This window comes from Micropterus dolomieu, linkage group LG04 (assembly GCF_021292245.1).
Source record: "Micropterus dolomieu isolate WLL.071019.BEF.003 ecotype Adirondacks linkage group LG04, ASM2129224v1, whole genome shotgun sequence".
Taxonomy (NCBI): Eukaryota; Metazoa; Chordata; class Actinopteri; order Centrarchiformes; family Centrarchidae; genus Micropterus; species Micropterus dolomieu.
In genome coordinates, this window is record NC_060153.1 from 19084512 (window position 1) to 19108111 (window position 23600).

Consider the following 23600-nt stretch of genomic DNA (forward strand, 5'->3'; position numbering starts at 1 on the left):
CATTACTAAAATGTGTGCCATTTAATTGATACTGGGGTTAGTTTCCATTAGGATGCAGCAACAGGCAATGAGTGATGTACGAGTATTTTTCAGAAGCAGTTGACCGGCACAGTCGATCGCTCAGGGGGTACATTAAAATCAAGAGTCGCAGCAGTTATTTCATAGATGCTGTATGCCGAGGCCAAGCCACAGTAAGGGGACCTCTTTGCTTGTATTGCAGCTTGTGATAGTCTTGCTGTGTTATTCTTATTAAGGTAATTATTTTTAGACTGTAGGGACTGGTTAATGTGAAAACACAGTTTTTCTTAGTAAAATATTGTCTTGTAATCTTATTTTCTTCCATTACTTCCAATCACACTAAAGACACATTCTCTTTCCTGACATACAAGCACATACTGTAATTTTGAATCATTCCTGTATTAACATACTCACACCCCTCTATATCTAGTCCTTATATTACTATGCTGTCTACTGGTTAGACGTTTTTATTTTTTCGAACAGAGAAAGGCTATAGCTCTGATACTACCATTACATTGTCTTTGGTGAATCCAGTAGATGTTGCTCCTCTGCACAATAGATCAATTAGCACATCCAGCTTTTCTTGTGTGGCTGTTATCAGAGTGATCCCCCTAATTTGAAACTCTTCCTGTCAAATGTAATTGGGGTGCCGTGAGAGCTGATGAGGTGCTTTTAGACTGTCTGCCCCTGAGTTCGTATTGTCTGACCTCAAAATTGCAGGATGTGGGTCCAATTTCAGCCTCAAGACAGACACAGTCTAGAGGATGAAGTGTTTTGTGCTTTTGAGATCAGCCTCTTGTTGTCCATTGCAGATCCACAAGACCGCAGAAAGCATCAAACTCATTTCTCTGCCTTTCTGTCTACATCCTCATCATCTCACTCATTTTTCTCTCCCCTTCATCCTCCTCCGCATAAACCTTGTCATTTATCCAAAAGTAGGCAGGTGTTTGCCTGCTCATGCAGCACCACAGCCTTGACCCCCCGATTAACTTATACTTGAAACTGGCTGCCACTGAAACTGTTCTTAAGCTGTAATTGCACAAAGCAGACACGAAACTGACTAATTAGATGGGTAGATGAATGAGAATGCCCTCGCTGATATCCTGTTGCAAGTAGCTCTCCCACCCAGCACTTTATCAGCAGTAACTCATTCCAGCATTATTGCCCTGCACTGAAATACATAAAGTAATCTATTGTTTTGGAGAATGGAATGTAGCGTAGTATGAAAATAATATGGGAATATGGTATAAATAATATGTATCGGGTTTGGCACATAATATTTAAATATAAGTGCTCTTTTTATGGAATGATCAGAAGTAGACCACACTTACTTAGTGCCTCTAACCTAATAAACATAATACACGCAACACAATAAAATGACAGTCAATACCCCCTGAAAATGACCCAGGTCAAAACCGAACCACCATTAAAAGTGTCTCCTTGCTCTCTACTACAGCAGCTTACATGTTAGCTGCAGGTTGCTTTCTCACTAGTCGATGTGCTATTGATGTCTCAGTGTTGGCCTTTATGGTAAAATCCTTGAATGGTTTAGAAAATGAATTTTAATGCATTTTATAGTGCCACTTTCGGCACAACCTTTACACTGTCTTGCAATGATGTGTCTTCTTGATGCAGAGATATCCTTCTGTGTCACAGTGTTAACGTGTCACCCGTAATGGAAGGCTTTAAAAAATAATTGAATGGGATAAAAATTTATCCCTTTATCATCAAGACAAGGGAATGTTCTCATATGTCAGTGAATGGTTAAAATAAAAATACAGTGACACGGTGTCTTCACAAATATGTTTTGTGTTTCTGGGTGGGCTGTTTTTGTTCCTTGAAAATGTCAAGTTAGCTCTTCTTGAATTTGACAGAAGTTTCTCCTAGGGCCTGCTTTGAGAGGTCCCGGCCCTCAGTGTGCAAAGCAAATTGTTATAAAAATGTTGTGCTTTCTGTAACATCGCATAGTGTCATGCACAGTACACAAATCAATTTCCCAGAAAAACTTTAACGTTCGTTGAAAATCTTTCTAGTTCATTTTAGTAAACTTTATGTTTGAAATCATCCAAGATTCGTATCTCTTCATCAACTCTCAGCTCACATGGGCGTTGTTGACAAAATGCCAGCTCATTTCCTTGTCAAGAATATCTTTTGCAACTTTTCCTAGTGTAAACAAAATTCTGAAGCACACAAGCAGATGGAAACATCCTCACAAATTGAGAGGATTGTGTAATTGGTATTATGCATGCTGAAATCTAGAGGCTTTCATTTCAGCCAGCTACTAGTAGTTAATTATTTGCTTGCAGAGCTTTACAGTTAGCTTTTGCTTTTCTGATATGAGTCCTGTTTCAGTCTTTATGTAGAAGACAGTTATCACTCAACTATTTGTCGTTTTATTCACTCTCAAAGCTTTATTTCTCTCCAAAACTCAAAATGGCCTTTGGTCAATAAATGCATTGTTTTACTGCAAATGGAGATGTTAGTTCTTGCCTCCCTGGGTTTTTTTTCCTTGCCCTGCAGAGAGTTTACTGGCTGTGCTCTGGATTAATCCTGCCTTTTTGAAATCCCATTAAGACTCTACCCTATCAGTTACTTCAAATCTCAGCCAGGGTAAGCTTGCTTGCAAGTTTGTTGATTATAGACTGAATGCAGTATGTACTTCAAAGTATTCTGTCAGCAAATATTTTTTATTTTTCGTTATTGAGGACCAAGTTACAGTTGTGCACCCATCTGTATGTTTCTTTATCATTTTATATGGCTACAAATGCTTGATTGTTAAATTCGCCGTGTAAATAGTTTGGACAGAGTTTACTAAGTCTGTGCTAATTCATTCGACTCTGAGTCATCCTCAGGCAGTATCCCCTGAAGAGTGAAATGGTATGGTCAAAATGCGAACATGTAAAAATACATCTGCAAATGAGAATGCTATATAAAAAGTGAATGATGGGTTATAAACATGCAATGTGTTCTGTCTTCTAAATAAGCTTCATATTTTGAAGCTTCTTTTTTGTCCAACTTTATATCTACAGTGTGTGACTGCATTTCTAAGATGGCATTTACCAGCTGTGTTAGCTGCTATACAAATTCGACAATGAATGTATGCAGGATGTTAAAGTATGACATCATCTGCCTCTTACAGTGGGTGACAGCCAGGAATGAACAGTGCAGTAGACTCAGCTTGTCTCAGACAAGTACCAAGATCTCCTTTCAGAGATCAACAGTGTCATTTCATTTGAACTGTTTGCCAGTATCCTCAGTCTATCCTAATATCAAATGATCAATAACTTTGGACAAAACAAAAAAAAATCTGTATACTTGGCCATTGTAAAACCTTTTGTATATGCTGTGGAAAAGCTGTCCAAATAAAAGCCAGATGTGCCTTCCCTCGTACTAGCCTGGAGCTTGAAACAGGAAACAGGGCCCAGCCCACTGAGCCTGCTGGGAGAAGGGCTACAAGGTTGGTATGAGATTGTCCTCTGGAGAAACACTGCAGCAGCTTGTGTTTATAAATACATTCTTTCATCTTCTATGGGCCTTTAGTTGGGTGCAGAAATGCCATTTTATTTAACATAGCGGAAATGTGATGCCATTCTCACTTTGGTGAAAATAATTTTAAAAGTGAAGTACTGGTATTTGCTTTTCTAAGCTGGCACTGACTGGCTGTTCGTGTTGCATTAACAGTAGTAAAGGATCAGTGTGTGCGCGCGCATGTGTATGTGTGTGAGGTCATTGCTAAGAGGCCAATATCATCATGGTGCCTGTGGTACAGTTTAGTGCTCAAGATCAAGGTGAAATCACCCTCTGATACAGTGAATCAGGAGGTCAGCAGTTCACTTGACACACTGTAAGCAGTCTTATCTTGCGTGAATGAAGGAAGAAAGGTCTGGAGTTATTATCTGGATCCATTAAATCAATGAATAAGTAATATTATGTAGCTATAATGGTTAGTGTTTGTTTTTTGCCAGAAAAGGATACAGAAGAAAAATGGACATGATACTGCAAATACATTATATTATAACGTATCATTTGCTCCATCCCATCTAATGATATGCTATGACATCAGCGCTTCCCATATACAGTTTATATGGGCAACCCATTTATTTGTATTGCTACCATTTACCAAAATGTTGGAACGTCTCGTTTCATACTTAATATATAGACTGGAAAAATGGCTTCCATATAGAAAGATAGCCCTGTCATGGCAACCAATGACAGCCCAGGTATTGCTGCTCGTGGACAAACAATACTGTCGTTTAGACCAGGAAGCTCAATGCAACCCTGTAACGTAGCCTGGAAGACTCCACTATATTTGGGATCCAGACCACTCCTAATCACACAGCCAGCACTTCTCAGCAGTTCATTATAAAGGTGCAGCCGGTATGCTAATAATTGCTACATTATAACAGTTCTGAGATTTCATGATATCTACCGAGGTTGCTGATTGCTTATTTGCTCACAAGTTATTTTGTTTTGTCAAGAGATGTTACTTTTTTAGTCTTTTAATTATTCATTAATATCACTGGTGTTCTAGCCAATAAAAAAATGTTTTGGCACCCAGGACTGTTCAGTCTATTCTATTTTTGCTCCACATAACTGAGTTGTGGCATTATTCAGTGTCCTCAGGGATATTCACTGTACAAAATGTCCATACCCAAAGAAGCTGAAGTGGCTGAGGAGACAGAGTGTGAGAGATGGCACAAAGCCAGGTCAGGTTAAACCACTGATGTGCTCAACTGGAAGTGTTGAGTCCCCGACGAAGAGAACAGCCTCGTCCATCTACAGATTTCCACACAAGTTCACTAGAAATTCTTCACTTGCTCAGAGCTGTTCTCATAGGAGAGCAAATGTTCACACTCGGTGGGCTTGTGTACATTTCCAGTGCTGTCATGAACCTGTCTGTCACACTAGAGAACAGGCTGACTGCTACGTGGGAGTTTCCCACTTTGTTCCCCACAGTCTTGCTGGTTAGTAGGGTCAACAAGGGTTTATAATCTGCTTTAAAATTGACTTTGACATGTGCTTGTTAGATGGAAATGTGTACATTTTTTTGTTTTAAATGTCATGACCATGGCATTTATTGAAAGAGGCGTGCGACCTCTGACATATATAGCAATTGTAAGTCGCGTTGGATAAAAGCATCAGCTAAATGAATAAATGTAATGTGATTGCTCACCCTTGTATCCATCAGTGATCAGTTGGACTTGTCTTTCTCTGTATTTAGAATCAAATGTAACACACACACACAAACAGAGCCAGAACTGAAGAAATATCAGTGATGATAATTCGCTTGGATCAGCCAATAGGGTTGTTTTTTGGACACATGAGCTATTTGCGTTTTAATGTCAGAGAAGATCTGTAGAGGCTACAACCCTGAACACCCGTAACAACGTTATTCCTTCAGTAAGATGTTCTTGTGGGTGTGCAGCCAAATTCTAGTCCACTGTTGTTTGCAGCAGTTAGTCCTCCGGCTCATTTTTTCACTCTTCATTTTAGAGGCCACTGGAGTTATGTGCATACCAAACTTTTGCCTTAGTTAACTTCAACTTTTTAAAGTTGTAGTCGTGTCTTAGAGGAAATGAGAATTACATATAGATTTCTATGTACCTACACACTTTCAAGTTGTGTATATTTGTGCACTGGTTGTTATACTTGTGTTGCCCAAGAAGAGCTTCATTATCTGTTGATTTGATTCTTGGAGAAGCTGTTAATGTCTACTGAGACATTTATTTTAAATCCCAAAGCTCCCCGGCTCTTCAAAGGAAGTCAGTCATGTGTGAAAAGGCTTTCTTTACCTTTAAATAAGTCAGTCAGACATTTCTCAGGAACCAGTTGGTGGAGACGGTGAAGTAAAGTATTGATAGTGTTATAGGTAAAGACTCGGATCGTTTAGCAGTCTCAATAATGGTATCAATATCAATAAAAATTAACATTTCCCATCCCTAATCATAAATGATGCATGGCATGCTCACAAATGCTGTTGACCTTTTTGCCATTTAAGGCCACAGTTAGAATGGAGAATAAGATGATTATTGTGTGTAGGGCCCTATTCACCTCAGACACCACCCCCCCTCCTCCCCCTTACATTTGCTCTACTTCTGACTCTCTGCCATACTGTTTCTGTCTTATCTGTCAGACTCTGCCATTATGGCTGATTGTAATTGTTATACCTACAAGGGCTCTCCCTCAAGTGCTCATTGTGTAATTTGTGCAGACAGAAATCCACATCCTTCCATTAAATGCCATGCCTCTTGACCACCCTCCCTCACAAATGGCCATTATGTGTGCAGACTCCTTCTTCTCACTTCCCGCCAATTACCAGTGAAGAAAATGCCTGTGCATTTTCTTTACAGACATCACTCATACAATCAGCAATTCATGTTTCTTGAACTGAGCATTGATTAAGCCTTTTAAATCCCCACACAGTCTTTGCTATACTCAGGAGCTACTGATAACCAATGGAACCTAATTGCCATTTTGAATTCAGAACCTGACCAACATAATTCCTCTCTTAACAGCAGCTGGACTGGATCAGGGTTTAAAATCTCATCCAGCAGTGGCTCGATGCCCAGTTGAGACATTTAGTTAGGATCTCAAGAACTTTGTGCTAGGATGATGAGCTTGATTTTATTTGGATTTTGTGTATAAATGTTCAAAAAGAGCATGGCGAATTCATGTATGGGGGAGGAAGTCAGTCATGTAAACAAGCATTACTGTAGTTAGAACTCACGTCTTTATGACAATTGGGATACAGCAGTGTGTGGTTTTTTAGACAGCTCTGATGGAGTTTTAGTAGGGCAGCTGGTTTACTCTAAACAATTTGAATGAACCTGGAATGTGTGTGTGACCACATTAACATCTGATCCTGGCAGATCCTGTCGACATTTCGGGGAAATTTACGCTGCTGTGTGTTGTGCACAGCATCTCTTTTAAACAGACAATTTAGCATGTGGACATCCAATAAATAGCGATGGCAAATCCAGTTGATTTAAGAAATAAATTCATCAGTGCAATATTGACAGAAAAAGCTGACTTTGCATAGTAGTTCTTCCTTCTACTGGCACCAGCATTTGACATAGGCTAGTTGTTGGTATGGAAGAACTACAAGCTTGGATTTCTAGCTTCCTCCTCTGGTTAGCCAGATGCTTCACCTGATTTCACCCACCCGCAGCCCATCTATTAATCTGAATGTAAATTTTTAGGACCCAGCTCGCCCGATTCGTGGATTATCAGTGGTCCCCACAGATATAACTGTGATCTGCGCATCACTTATGCGCAGACAAACGACTTTTAATAATTTTTATTTTAATTTAACTAAATTTGTCGAAGGTTTCAACCCGTAAGCTGCATTGGTGTTTTAAGATACATATTCAGTGTACAGAGACAGTTGAAAGGGCCCTCAGATACTTTTGTGTCTATAGCAAATTAACCTTTCCCTCTTAGATCTTGGTTACATAAATGTCTGTCTGGAATTTGCATAGTGCAGTTATAGGAATGGAATTCAGCCTCAGCCCTCACAGCGAAGACATTCAACACTGCCAGAACTCTCATATAACTCTTCAGTGGGGATATTTCATATTTAATTGTTTATGGGCAAAGAATGTCTGCAATGGTGTCTAAACACCAAGCTGAACCTGAATGACCCTGAGTTGGGGTGTCTGAGCATCACATCAAACTGAGCTCTGTTTCATTGCGCAGTGTTTATGGATAGTGAGACAGAATGCACCGAATAGCTGATGGGTATGAACCAGAAAATGATTGGACATTGCCAATAATTCTCCGGAGACATTGCAAAACATGTCCATAAGACTAAATTATTTGATAAGATAGATTCTATGAATCATATTTCTGTAAATTAACATTTCCCCTGTGAGTTTTCACTGCCTCGTTTTCAGCATCTACTATTTGTAATAAAGCAGATGAAAGAAAGGTCGCATCATTAGTGTGCAGATAACACTAAATGTAAACCATCTGACATATGACGTGTCAATAAAGTCAGGATCATTACTTGATTAAATGGCCTGATTCTGTGTGTATTTTGTTGTGTATCTGCAAAGTTGCGATCGCAGCAGCTTCAGGCTTTTTGTTTATTAGCACTAACTTTGGAAGTTCATGTTCAGAAATTACCTGTATTTTCCGGTTGCTACTATAGTTTGTTTTTTTTCTTTACTAAAGTGATTGTGTAAAACAGGCCTGTTTTGCACGAGAAACAGACATGTCAACATTTTCAGTAATATATGAGAGTAATACTTGTCATTTAAACAATCAAAAAATACCAATTGGACCTCCACCAAAATTCAACTTTTTTATGTCTACATGCTCAGTACGCGTACTTACTGTTGCCTGTCTTTCTCAGAGCAATATGAGTGGCTCCATTCATTACATGCCCAAGACTTATTACGATAACCTCATTATGGCTTGTTTCCTTGGAAACTGTCCTTGCTTTCTCCCAATATGCCCATGCCTCTCTTAACATTTAGTATTTCAAGGCAAGTACTTAAAGTGTAATATAAAGGCTTTGGGGTGGGCTATAGTTCTCTTTCCTTACTTGTAACTGTTTTGCATCATTAGTAGAAAACAATCTCTTCTCTTCCTTTTTCTTTGTGCACTATGTGCAGGTGTGTGCCTGTTCGCACAGTATACTGTATATGTGATGTATACTGACCGAGTTGTTTGTGAATTCAGGGGCTGGATCCTTTAGAGGACATGGTCCATGAGCATTGGTCCTTCAGAAGTATTCAAGGCCAGGCTAAACCTTCACCTTCTCCAGGAAAGGCCAACCAGTATTACAGAAAACAAAACTAATGGTGCATCAAGATGGGCCCTGTCAACTTTCAAAGTTTATGATGTGGACATTGCCCTAAACTGTAAAGTATAAAGTGTAAATATTTCTGGGAAACACTACATAACTTGCCGTCTTGTGACGGGAGTCTTGAAGTTGTTGTGGCGTTCACACTACATGATTGGTGAAAGGGGTCACACACTACAGGAGCTGACAGTGGCTGTGTCACTCGACGCTGGTCTCCAAACCACATTTTGTCAAGAAAACACACGTGAAATCTACAACAGGAAATGAGCGATCCTGCACACGAAACAGCTGTTTATTATAAAGATAGCAATTATAAAGACAAAGAATATGGGTGAAAGGATGGATTAGCACACGCAGGTAGCAGGGATTGTCTGAGCAACAGAGAGAGCTGTAGGTGAGTAAAAAGGTGCAGCTCCCCTACACCCAGTTAACTCATGACTGTGAGGTTACAAGTCATGACCCAAAAAAGAGAACAAACGCACGTGTGTACATTTACAGCTGAGGATTGCGGCTTACTTTGGCTAGCCTTCAACTCTACAATCAATCATGATTTCAGTTAAATGCTAAAGTTGCTGTTACAGTTACCTTGTGTGTGGTCCGCTGGCAGAATACCGAGTGCTTTCTGATCAGGTGCCATCGTGCTGTTGCCGAGGCGACATAAGTTTCGTTTTACGGTGGACGGACTGTAACATTACAGAATTGTTGTTTTCTTTAGCTTGAAATTATCCCATACTTTGGACACTTTCTTCTTTGTCCATCGCTATCTTCTCTCTCTTCCTCCACTTTACAAACAGCGTCATTATAATCACGTTGTGTCACAGCGTAAGCATGATGTGCGACAGTAAGAAATGTCCGGGGGAAACAGTGTGCTGTACTATAGTTACATGGATTAAACAAAGCATCGATGCAAAGAATTTGTGTCGATACATTATATTAATCGATTTAATAAATTAATTGTTTCAGCCCAATTAATTTCATGTAGTTATCCTCCAGCGCTCTGTTTTGGCTTTGTCGGTTACGTTAGTGAGACAATCAGCTGATCACTAATAGGCAATAAAACTAGCTTCCAGCATCTAAGCTCAGATCAGCCAGCTAAACTTTTACTGCCCTGGTAGAAAAAATATGTTATTGGATTGTAATTTAATGTAGTTCTTCTCCAGCGCTCTGTTATGGCTTTGCTACGTGGACAGAAATGTGCTCTACCTTCCTGAGACAAACTGCTGATGAATATAATTGGCAATAAAACGGTCACAGCAGGGAAGCTCAGATTTTACTGCCCTGGTGGAAAACATGTATTTATTTTACTGCTAATAGTGACACATAACATGACCGTGTGCCTGTCAAGTGACCAAAGATGAATACTTTACGAATTTGCATTAAAAAAATGCAAATTTATAGTGCTTTGCCGCTGTGCACACAAATGTGTAATTTGTACTTTCACATGCTAAATTCCCATTAAAAACGTTGCACCGTTTTACCACAAGCTGAAATTATGGCTGTCAATACTACTTTGTGTTTCTGTTGTATTTTAAAAAAATAAAAAAGACATTTTGGTAAGAGTTGGAGATTGCTTATGCAATTAATTAAGCAAAGCGAGAGGAGCCTTGATCCTCACCTGGTCCAAATGCCTTTGTAAACGTCATGTATTATGTAGTTTATAATGGACTGTGGTTCAGAAACAGTGAGGCTTACATTTCCATGTTATGTCAGTGGCCATACTTGATACACAAGATGTGACAGTGTTTCAGAGATGTGAGATGTCATTTTCTTTGGTATGTTAGTCCAGATGAGCCACCCCTCCCAAGTTGTAAAATACTGTATTACAGGAGTATGAAACATCATGTAGCACTTCATTTCTTGATGTGGCTGTTGTTTATTAATGAACAAATAATAATATTCATAAAAACATATTTTTACTGAATAATTAAGTAAATATAATTTCTTAATATATCTATCTAAAGAAACCTCATTTCTTGACTGACAACTCTGCTATCTCACAGGGGACATCTTTTGTCTTGTCTCAGGCACCGCAGCTATACAACTCGCTTGGATAGGAGAGGGGGGTGCCATTCGCAACTCTCACCACTAGATGCCACTAAAACTTATGCACTGAACCTTTAATGACATAATATATAATTCTGCTCAGTGGATGGTTTGGTGTGTATGACAATTATGTGAATTAAATGCTACGACCTGTGCGATCACCAGTGGCCTCATGAACGGTGCATGCGCGCATAATAAAAGGTTGCGTACGCTGGTTATCATGCACACACAGGATGTATAAAAATTAATTAACTATTAGCTATGTAGATAGTGTTTTAGTAGCTTAGTTAATAGTTGTTGTGATTGCTAAACCCTAATCTCCTCTTTTATCACTGCATTTTTTAATATTTTCCTTTAAACCTTTGAGGAATCTCAGTTTAAATTAACCTCTAAGGTCAAATAAAGCACAACTACATTTCTCTATCTGAAATTTGACCTTTCACCAAACTAATTCCTGAGTAGGTGAGTCCACTGTTGTCATGGCATCCCTTTCCTAATGTCCTCCTAATGTGTAAATTTGGTAAGATTCCACTGCACCTACTTGGAGAAATCCCAATTCAAAATCCTCTCCCAACAGCGCCAAAGAGTTGGTTTTACTTCTAATAAAAATGTTCACAGGAAGGTCTGTACCGTAACTTGAATAACCAAGATATTGTTGCTACTAAAAAACCATGGTGAGTTTTTCAGTTTTGCAGTGCTTGTGATTTCTGTGGATTGTCCCTCACCTGAGTACGTTTTGGTATGATATTTGATATCGGAATAAACAAAGCAGAGAATTTCAGGATAAAAATGTTTGGTAATGGCTCTGCTTTACTTCAGTAATGATGCGCTCATGGGCTATGAACAAAAGACGAAACCAAACTGATTCTCCCAAAAAGACTTGCTTGTATTTTTATATTTATGGCCTCCTTGTTTTTATGATCTTGACATATCAGGCTTCGCTTTCTTCTGATTCTTTGAAAGGGATTTTGCAACCTCGACATAACTCAAACTTTTCACGATCACAAGACAAAATATAACAGCAAACATAAACAGAACATGAATATTGTCGCACTATTGGTCTCCTCTGCCTTCTGTAGTCTTGAAACTGAATAACATTCTTTAAGTATTGAGGAGAAAACTGCTGCCAAGTAGCTTGATTGAAAGTAACTTTAGTCATCACAGAGATTTAGTGAAAACCAAGTCGCTCTACCTAATAAACTTACAGTATTTGCATGACAATGAAAAACTTAATGCAGACTCTACAACAGTACAAGGTTTATTGATTTATGCAGTGATGACTGTTATTTAGTATTACATGGATGCAATTAAGGAGACTTGGAGAGGGAGTTTAATCAATGTCCACAATAGCTGCCACTTGTCCACAGCCCTTTTTACTTAAGAGGTGGGGATGTTAGAGCCAAGTCAAAGCAGCAATAAATCAAAAAGCACAATATTGTCTCTATTCATTTTCTGCCATGGTGTTACTTCAGATGATCAATGACCGCCCTGTTATGAATTGGCTGTTGTCGAAGTGATGCACAATGTTGTCAGCTTTAATATTCAGACCTTTAAGTTACGATGATAGGGAATGCAGTCATCATGTGGAAAAGCTTTATGGTGTTGATGGTGAAGCAGCCATCTCAGTGTTGTTGACCTTTAACATCACTTTATCATCATCACTGCAAATGCTGCTGAAGCCATAATCGCTGCAGGTGATGGCTTTAGTAGTACTGCTACTTTTAGAATTTTGATTTTACTCATAATTTCCAAACAACTGTTACACTGAGTTTTGTCTTTACACTTTTCTTTAGGATCCCCATTAGTTATTACAGCAGTAACAACTATAGTTCCTGGGGTTGACACACAAAAAAGCAGACAAATTAAATTAAAAGACAAGACATTCAAACATCACATTGTCTTTAGTGTGACAATAAGGTTTAACCGGTAGTCTTGGAGGTGGCTGTGGAATTTTGTTTTGCTTTCAGTTTGAAAGTACACTGATACTTATTATCTTTTATTAAGACAACTAAGAGAATATGGTAGCTGCTTCATGAGGCTGTTGTGCTGGCACCTCCTTTTTGGGCTAAATGCTTAAACATTTAAAAGCATGAATCATGCTATTGGATGAATTGCCATGATATTTAGTACACACCACAATGTCATGGCGATCCATCCAATAGTTGTTGAGATATTTCACTTAAAACCAAAAATGCCAACCTCATGTTAGTACTATAAGGTAATGCCTTAAGTCAGTAGGCTTCCCCCTCTTGGGAACATGAATGTCTGTACCAAATTTCACAGTAACATGTCTAATAGTTCCTGAGATATTTTAGAGTGGACCAAAGTGGTGGAGCGATCGACTGACAGATATTGCCATCCATAAAGCCATGCCACTAGCATGGCTAAAATCTGATAATTGTCTTGTTATATCATCTGTAACAGTCATAAGGTCTTTTCAGACTTGCATAAAAATATTCTGTACAATGGCACATTTGACAGATTCTTTTAATACCACAGTACTGTATAAAATATGTCTATTTATGGACAGGAATGTAGGAGATTCCCCAATCACACCTATAATTGGTGGTGATGACATTTATGCAGTTCCACTCCTACAAGAATTTAAAAAAAAAAATAATTCTGGCAGAAACACTGAAACATTAGAATTTATTTTTGAGATGAAACAATGAGTTGCAGACCATTTGGATTAACCCTTGTGTAAACCTGTATTCTGTAGTACTTTGCATAATATTTCAGTACCTAACAGTGACAGGCCAGTGACTCTGCTTGTGTGCTTGAGTCCCTTAATATGCCCATTACACCCATGTAAACACTATGCCTTCCTGTGTGAGGGCTCAGTGCCCTAGTTCAAACATGTACTGGAAGTTGATTGGTCCAGGTTTTAAATTAAAAACTACATATTTACAGTGTGGAGGCATACTCTTCACTAAATTCCGCAGTTTGTAATGTGTGTTTTGGCCAGACAACTGGATCACCAGATCCACAGATCACAGAGCTCTAAAATGAAAAATAGACATGTGTAACTATATCAAGCAGGGACTAAAAACCTTTATCCAAGCCATTGCCATTTAGCATTTTGGCCTGTTCAGATCTTTCTTGTTCCTATTTAATGATTTGTCATTCTCATTCATGGCCATGAAGTTGGTGTTGTCATTGTTTGGTGACAGTGGTGAAACTGGTCCAGGCATTCAAGTGGAGAAAAGAGCCAGGGGGGGATAATGAAAGCTTCCCAGTCTGGGAAGAGATGCATTGTAAAGGGCACCAGTGGGCTGTAAGTGTAAGTGGGCTTGATAGGTAGATCTAAAAGCTTTCTCCACTACAATTCCTTTGTTTTAGTGAAGTGCCTCACATCTACATACCTAAGAACTGTTGAATTAAATCATCCCCTTCTCATTTCCTGCCTGTATTCAAGACTCCAGGAAATTGCTCTGATGAACTTGTGACCTGGAAAAAAAATTGTAAGAAACTGATTTGCCAGAGTGGGTGTAGGAGTGAATCTCATCTATGCTATCTTTTGGGAAGAAAAGTGATTTCACTGTTTGTTGTGCTGGAACTCTGACATATTGTATAAAAATTAATCCTGTCCGGAATGTAAGGAAATTAGGTCAGAGGCAGACAAATATATCCAGTTATCATAACAAACCTGTTGGAAAATCCACAAAAAAATAAATAAATAAAAGACTAAGCCGTTGTCAAAGGTAACACCTCACATTCCTCATCTCATTTCTTGCAGGATTTCAAAAAACGTCTCTGGCACACCTACACCTATTAAATTGCCAGTCTCCAAATTCCCTTATCCAGTAGCTCTTATTAACAGCTTTTAATAGAAACTGGCCACCTTCACCCTGATGTCAAGTCAGCTTTATTTATACAGCCCAATATCACAAATTACATATGACTCAAGAGGCTTTATAATCTGTACAGCATACAACACCCTCTGTCCTTAGACACTCGATTCAGATAAGAAACACTTGCCATAAACCCCTTTAACAGGTGGTAAAATGGAATAAACTTCAGGAAATACAACAGATGGCTCCTTAATACATGCCATGAGTACTCCGAGACAGGAGCATCTACAGCTTGTTTCAGACAGAGGCTGAAATGAAGGCCTGCATGAAGGGCCAGTATATGATAGAAAATGCTTTTTGAACTTTGAATCATGCAAAGCTTGTCAGGAGTCACAGAACTACAACATAGGGCTGGAAATGCAGTATAATAGGTCTCCTTTAAAAGCTTTGTAGCTCAGTAGCTTTTTTTATTAGATGCATGTGCTTAATTAATACATTAAACACTCACTACTTTTGAAATATAGAGTACATTATTCCGTGACGGTAAAGCACTTACTATGAAGCTAGCTTGGAGCCTTTTCCCCCCCTAATGGAGACATTCCACTGCAATGGATTCAGAGGTGATGTATGTGTTGCCCCAGGACAAGGCCACAAGGGACAACCGATCACAGGCCGCCAAGCTCTAATGAAAAAAGCAGACAATGATGAGTTTTGACCTTCTTCATCTTCAGCCTCTGACTTCTTTCTTTATCTCACTCCACCTCTACAGCTCACATTTATACCTTTCTTCTGTCTTTGTCTCCCACATACTGTTAACAAGCAAGGCCAATTTCATAAATCTCTGAAGAAAAGAGTTTTTCAATTGCATCCTTGTTAACAAAAATAGCGCAGTAGCCACAAAACAATGATTTAGGTATTTTCATTGAACAATTAAGTTTGAGCAGCACGTTTGTGTAAAGTGGCATATGATGCCCCTCTCACTGTCTTGAAGGCTGTACTGGCCAACCTCAGTAGACAATTTATTGACAGTGGAACGTTGTCAGCTGATTGAATTCACCTGGACCCTTGGACTATACAAAATGTGTCACGGTCGCTGGGTGCGCAAAGCTCGAGTGTGAACCCAAATGCAAGACACCAGGAGCGGAGATAGATTCCAGGGTTTTTAATCCAAGGCAAGACAAACAGGCATGAACAAAAACTCACGGGTACAGGAAACTGGTACATCCAAAATCCAGAACAGGTAATGCAGCAACTTGCAGAACATACGACAACACTAGACAGAGCGAATGTACACTACAGTGACCAGACAGGGAATGAACAGAAACACCAAACATATATACACAGGGACTAACGAGCAGGGCGGGAGTAACACAGGTGACCGGGATCAGGGCTAACGAGGCAGGGAGACAGCAGGGGAAAGCAGAGGGGCTGGCAGGCAGACAGGCAGAGAGACAGCAGGGCAAAACAGAGAGACAGGTAGGCAGAGTGATAACTGGGGGAACAGACATAACCTAGGTTACTGGACACTAAACACAGACATAAACTAAGACACAGAACTAAACCTAAGATACATGACAGACAGGTACAATGTGAGCTAAACAGAACCTGCGAATCAACGATGAAATAAACAAGGCTAAACAGAGAACACAAGACAAGGAACAAAACTCCATCAGAAAACATGGACCAACTGTTACACAGAGACAGAACTAACCAGGAAAAAGGACAACACTCAACTAGGAACAGAATGGAAATACGGAAAATACCAAAACACCACTAAACACTAGCTGACAGATAATAACTAGATGAATAATAACCCAGACCAAATAACAGATACCAAACTGATCAGTAAGTAAAGATAAGTAAACTTCACAGTGAACAGATTAACAAAGAACCAAACGGACAACAAAACGGCAGAGCTCACCATAAACACAGACTGGACACAGGACAACAGACAAGACAGAACCCCAAAACACAACAGACCAAAATAACAGATAGTCAACTGGCTGACAGGCAGAATGTGACAAAATGTGTTTCCTCCTGCCTCTTCCTCCCTACAGCTGACATCCATGGTGCATCGTCTTCTCTTGTGTTTGCACCTCCACAGCGCACATGCCACATATCCATAGATGGCTTGATTGCAGATTTCCTGTTTTAAAGACCATTAAACACCAGTGTGGTGCCAAAATAGTGCACACTCAAGATCATTGCTGACCATAAGCATACGTGCTGTCGGCTGAAGTACAAAACAGAGTACAGAATAACAGCTAACATAGCCTTGTTTTACACTAGCTGGTTGATACTACATAGAATCCCCTCTTAAATCCAGCTCATAAAATCTGCAATGAAGTTACAATATAATGGTTTCTATAAGGCTTTTGAATACATGTTTGGTAGACATTTCACAGGAGAAATTCACTGCTGTGAAGAAAGAGCTAGTAGTGGCTACTCACACTACTATCAGCTTACTGTATGGTGCATTATGGAGGTAGTGAATTAGTGAGATTAATGACCTGTATGGTTTATGGTTTGTGGTTTGGCAGTGGCTGGTGGTGTTGGTTATGGGTGGTGGTGGGGGTGGGGCAATGGATAAGACACCTGCCTTTTGTGAGAGACGCGGGTTTAATCCCCCACTGTGACCCATTGTGTCCCTGAGCTAGGTAGTAGGCGTTGAGTTGTGATGGTGTGATATGTCCATGTGTTGGGGTTGTATTGATTTGCCATCATTACTGTACATGTAGTTGGGATCTTGTAGGGACAGTTTTGGTTATTAGAAAAATACTGAAGATATTTTAGAAATATTAATAAAGTCATTAATAATAACAATAATTAATAAAGATTAATATATACAGGGGCACCACGCTGAAATCAGGGACCAATAACCAAATTTGAAAACAGTCTATAAAGGGAGTTTGCCTATGTATAAATGCCAATATTCCAGTAATATTTTACAGTAATAGGGTGGACAGTGATGGGTGAGTCCAGCTGTTATTACAACACAATACACAAAGATTTGCATGCAATGGCTCAAGTACATTGGATTTATTTAACCTTAGCACAGATGATGATCAGCAACTTAAGTTAATACACACGCTAGCATCTGCTATTCTAAACAAAGCATGCATCAATCAGCAAACGTGTATGTGTGTGTGTGTGTGTGAGACAATAGAGAGGGAAGGAGTGAGGAAAATGGTGGTAATGACCACTTTGGTGGCTAATCAGAAATTATCCAAAATGGCGTGCAGGCCTGCGAGGCATAAGGAAGGGGTTAACACTCAAAATGGCAGAGACCTTCTTCCTGTCTTCAGAGAGATTTTGGTGCCTTTCCTCTTCTTACAGGCTTTTTTCTGATATGCAGGCCACTTGGCTTCTGGCCTACATGTAGGCCTCTTCTTTGTTTCCATAACGTGAGGTCCCCAACAATGTGAATACCAAGAATTACTGATATTCTCATTATGGGTATAGTAGCTGGCTTGTGACCACAGCGCTGCGGTTAGTCTCATACTGGTGAAATCTGGGCAGGGAAACAACCACTACTACTATAATGTATTTCACTCCAGATGGAGGTTCTGGGTTAATATTAACTGTAGCCATAGTGTCTGAGATAAAGAGTGTTCATGCTCCAAAGAAAAACATGTCTGTAGATAACTGCAATGGGTTCGATTGGTCCTGCCAAGTTCTTAAAAAGCATCCAATCTTTAGATATGTCTCTTGCAAATTGCAAACCATATTAATCAAGTATTCACACTGCACTCAGTTATGATACTGCTGAGGTAGATATTCTGACAGCCTTTGAATTTCACCTATGTAACTGGAATCTGGAGTGGAAATTCAAACAGTTCTGTTGGTATTGACCCAAGTACCAACTGTGATGCTGTTTAACCTGTGTGTCACAAAAAACCTTTTACTGAAAAAATACCATATGCACTGCAAGGGATTTGTCTACATGTTCTATATAATAAATCTAATTACTCCATTATTTTCTAGTACTTTGAACAAAAATGCAGAAAATGCATCATAGTACATTTTCATGTATTTTATCTTGTTGTTTCCAGCAAGGCTTGACAGTGCCAATTCCCTGCTGTTTCTTGCAGCTGTGGGCCAGTAAATATTGATTTCTTTGCAGCCTGCCTCATAAAAAACGCATATGACAGAGTGAGCATGCAGAATCCTAAAAACACATTTCTTTCTGTGTAGCAGAAGTACAAAATACAAATCTTGCTGCTGGTCAGTTGACAGAAAAAAAATTAGAACCAAAGAACCAATGAAAATATGCATAAACCTTCATGCATATGAAGACATGGAAGCAGAAGTTATCATGCGAAGCCCAGACTCTACTAATCCGTGGTGATAATGCCTTTGTGAGTTTTAACTTATACACATATAATGTTTTATATAAACCTGATTTATGATCCACATTTCAGTAGAATCTAATGCATTTTAAATACACACTATGTTCTCATTACACATACAGTATATGCTAATGGGAATTAATAGCAGCTCTGTTATTAATCAGTTTGTGTTTGCATGTCTAAATCATAATTTAGACTTTGACTGAATGAGGAAACATAAATGGGTATTTTACTGGTAGGAATACACAATCCATGAATGAAAGGTTTGAGTGGTCCAGATGATAATGATGAAAAACAAACAATCTCATATGGTGTTTGATTTCAGTGTCATCTGTCAATCAATGTCGTGACTATTTTGGATTTTCTGTTGATGAAGTTTGGGTTTATGTGAGAGGCTTGTTTCTCCTACGTCTGCTCAGCCACGATGGCCGTCACAGCTCATCTAAAGCACTAAAGTTATTTGTGTTTGGGTGGAGCTGTTGGAGAGTGATGCAGTGGAAAGAGGAGAAGTGATGTAGGTGTATGCATGTACATGAGTGAGAGACACAGACTCTGCACTTTACATTCCTCCACTGCTTAAAACGGTAGTGAAACTGTTAAACTGAAAATCAAGCAAGGTCTCTGAAAATGCATGACATCACTGATGCAGCACAGACAAGTAATGGAGTCTACTCAGGGTTACTCAGTGCTAAGTGAAGACTATTGAAAACCTCCAATTCAGATGCTTTCATCACATGCCGCAAGTGTCGGCCTTGAAACCATTAAGTCTTAGGAGGAAAGGGAGGGCCGTTCTTAGCTATCAAAAGGAAAGCACTGTGGAAAGAACAAGTATCTAGACACCTCCATGGTGACATGGACATACACAGACAGAACATTGAGAATATATAGTTTTTGTTATTTATACCTCGCCCCACCCCCCACCCTGTCTCCTCGTGTCAGACGTTTATTCAGCGCCAGTAACAGGCACTTTCCTCCACTGTGAGTAGGCTGCTTGCTAGTGGTCGACCAATAATCGTGCTTGATTGATGATTATCGTGGCTGATATTGAGCAATTTTCCAATAATCTGCATCAGTCATTTTAAAAACAGATAGCCGAATGAATGAACGATTGAATGAATTAATAAAAAAATGCGCTCCTTTGGCTCTGATGCAGCTGCCTCTCTCTGTCTGCTCGAACCCACAGAGTGGTGAGTACAATGTCCTGCCCACAGTACTAGCTGATTGGTTACAAGTCACGAATAAAAGCCTATCAACACTGACTATAGTGTGGAAGTAGCCAATAGAACGAGCAAGCCATCACGCTGCAGCTCCTCCCTTCCTGTCTCAGCCGAGCTCTGCATACACACGGAGCTAAGTCAGTGGAGATTAGTGTAGATTACACCAGTTAACCATAACTACGGCCGTAACTGTAATTTATCACTCATAGTTAACAAGTCTGTCTCTTGGATGGATCCCTGATTCATTTAATTTACTATTTAAAATGATTGAACATGACAGTTAACTTTAGTACTGTTATTTTCAACAAAGTTCTGTGTTATAAATTTTGACACCAAGATTAAAAATTTTACAGCAAATGTTCCAAATATCAGTCATCGGTGTAATTGGTTACTAATAATCGGGATTGGGATCAAATCAGTCGATCCCTTCTGCATAATACAGTGCACTCAGTGACCCGGCACAGAGACCATGAAAATGATGTTGTGTGCCCTGACAGTGTTTAGGTGCAGTTGTATACAAGTGTGTAGGCCTGGATGTGTTCTTTGTGGAAACATGTTCAGTAATGGTGTCAGTTTGTGGATGTTTTCGTCTGCACTTGATTGTGCTTCATGTGCAAGCAAAAGCGCGAGTGTGTGTGGTGTCTACTTTAACTCCTGTCACATCAGTGAGGAGGTGGCACTGTACTGTGCAATAAGAGCAATCAGCCTGCAGGCAGGACTGGCCATCTGGACACATGGTAAGGAGCCTAGCCCAGACATCAGTGGTTTTTCAGTCTCTTTCAGTGGTATCAGATCTCTATTTCTTTCTGCTCTCTGTCAACAATGATGCATTGTATTTTAACCATTGCACTTTTTGTTGTCTGTTGTTGTCCATCTGTCTGTATATTTCTTTCTCTCTGAATCTATTTTCCCATCTCTCTCTCTTAATCTCCTCTCTTTTGTTCCCCTGCAGTTTGCTGTTTTGTGGTCCACAAAAGGTGCCATGAGCTTGTCACGTTCTGCTGCCCAGGGGCAGATAAGGGACCCGACACAGACGTAAGTAACCAAAGCCTTGCTGTTGCCTCTCACGTGTTTGTTGGTGAGGAGGTGCCTTTCCTGTCCTCATACTGAAGTACATACGCAGTGTCACCAATATGCTGGCATATCAACCAGGTCTGCTTACTGTGTATATTGAACACACTTGCCCTCTTTGAGAGCTGTAGAGCTGCCATGTATCCTTGCATTATGAAGCACTGTAGGGGGCAGAAGAAAACTGAAACCTCCTCTGACAAGCACCACTTTCCAAGCACCAAGAGCTGTGTAAATGTTTGTAATGAGAAAAACAGCCCACTTTATTGTGATGTTGATGCAGATAAACTATTGATCACAGAAAATCAACTCCCAGTAAAAAAGAAAAAACATATAGTTTGCATTGATAATACAGTTGTATAGCTTTTACGCTGGTATTATCTATTCAAAGAAGGCCATTCAAATGTTAAATTCAGTCGACTCATGACTGAATCACAACAGCAACATGTGGCTAATTCATTTAATTCAATGTTAATGTTCATGTCGAGTCACTGGGCACTGTGTACTCGCAGCTGGTTGCTTGCGACTGTGTGAATTATGATATAATTCTGATTATGATAACAATTAAAACAAAATCAGGGCTCTAGATAGAACGTTAACATCCGCAAAAATGTCGTTTTCTTAAATGCATTAAAGGATTTCTTTCATTCGATCATCAAATGATTTGCTTGATAAATATAATATAGCTCTTGAATGACACGTTCAGTGAGGTCTCCCATTCGCCTCTTCATCGGCTACTAGTACCAACTATCTGCCATCAGCCACAGCTTACCTGCTCGCTAAGTGTGAAACTCCATTTACATGCCTGCTCGCCTGCCGGGCATACACAGCCTCTCAGTGTTACAGCAGCACAGTTTGGCCTCTGTAACTGGAGATATGTCAGTGTGTCATTCAAGATCATCAACCCATACTCCTTAAATAGAGCGCGGATGACATGGAAGCCGTAAGAGCAGAAAATAGTCTGAGCTGGGGGATTCTTGATTTGAGCAGGCGTTGAGGTTCAGAGTAGTGAAGGAGCATCAGGGTAGAACTGACAGAATGCACAAGTACGCATTTGTTAATTAATCTACGAAAAGCTCTTTATTCATTCCTGTTTGTTTGATACATTAAAATTGTTTCTTATTTAAAAAGTGCAAACTCCCCCCCCCCCACACACAGTGCCTCACAGAAGAGGAACTAATGTGTAGAAATCCAATCCGACTCAGCAGACTTCACTTAGAGAACCAGTGTTAAATTATTCCCAGCCTTTTGTTCACGCTGTCACTCTGTATGGTTTTATGATTTTATAAATGTGTCCAATTTATGTCACCACATGGCCACCACCTACCAAGTCTCTGTCATTTTAAAAAACGCCATCTCTTGCCATATTAGAATATTTGAAACCCCCTTTTAATATACATTTCTGTGTACTTAGCAGTCCTGTTGCCAGGGGCAACCACACATATTACATTGCTGCCTCCCGGGCGTGCAATCCAGGGAAGCAATAACTCCCATGGCCAACAAATGTCCTGAAGATCTGCAGTATCTAGGCTACCTGCATTTTATGACTCATGTCAGTGTTTTATAACTCCCTTTCTAGAAGAAACAAAATGTGCACAAAGATGCCAACAACATCTTTTCAGTAGCAAACTCGTCATGAGCAGCTATCCTTGGTTTGACGGGACAAGCTTGCCATTAATACATTCTTCCTTACAGCAACGGCCTCAGGGTGCCGTTTCAAGGGCAGGGTAGGCTGCAGATATCCACGTAGTAAGACATGGGAATTGATCTGTATTGCTGGTCTTATAGTTTACCACAGAGCACATTTAGTGGTGCAGTTTGAGATTGAGCCTGAGGGTGCCATATTTGAGGAGAGACCTAATAATTGATTCATCTCCCAGTTTCACATAGTGTTCCAGCGGCTGTCTGTCTGGGCACAGGCTTGCTTCTCAAACCACTACATTACTGCTACTTATGAGAAATTTTACATTCTTGTTGAAATGTAATGTAAACTGTTAAAAAAGCTACAGTTAAAATTAGTGTATGCGGAACTATTTTAATACAGCTAGTTATCTGCTGCTTCTGATTTGTTAGGAGCATGTGAATGCCTTGTCCAATTTATTTTCAAGGCTAACCGAAAGACCGACTGTAGTGGAGAATAAAATGAAATGGCAGAAAATGCTTGAACGTCAATTATTAAAAGTCTTGAGAATTAATTATGGCTCTTATGTTGGTTTCTTTAGATTTTTGTAACAAATAAAAAAAAAATTAAATAGGCTATATGAAATTGTCTTTGGAATCAAAATTTTGTAGCGATCTGTAATAGTAC

At 39.6% G+C, this 23600-nt stretch overlaps 1 protein-coding gene and 1 long non-coding RNA gene across 4 annotated transcripts in view; one reads left to right on the forward strand and one right to left on the reverse strand.

The window, feature by feature from the left end:
• Positions 1 to 23600, forward strand: part of prkcaa (protein kinase C, alpha, a) — a 178428-nt gene that overhangs the window by 36247 nt on the left and 118581 nt on the right. For all 3 annotated transcript variants that reach the window (XM_046046364.1, XM_046046365.1, XM_046046366.1), the window contains exon 3: positions 21177 to 21259. In XM_046046364.1, the coding sequence (XP_045902320.1) occupies positions 21177 to 21259 (83 nt within the window). The remainder of the gene's footprint in view (positions 1 to 21176; positions 21260 to 23600) is intronic.
• Positions 14181 to 15946, reverse strand: LOC123969204. The gene is made up of 3 exons (XR_006824677.1): positions 15862 to 15946; positions 15215 to 15340; positions 14181 to 14314 (listed from the first exon to the last, which is right to left on the reverse strand). It is a non-coding gene; the product is annotated as an uncharacterized LOC123969204 (long non-coding RNA).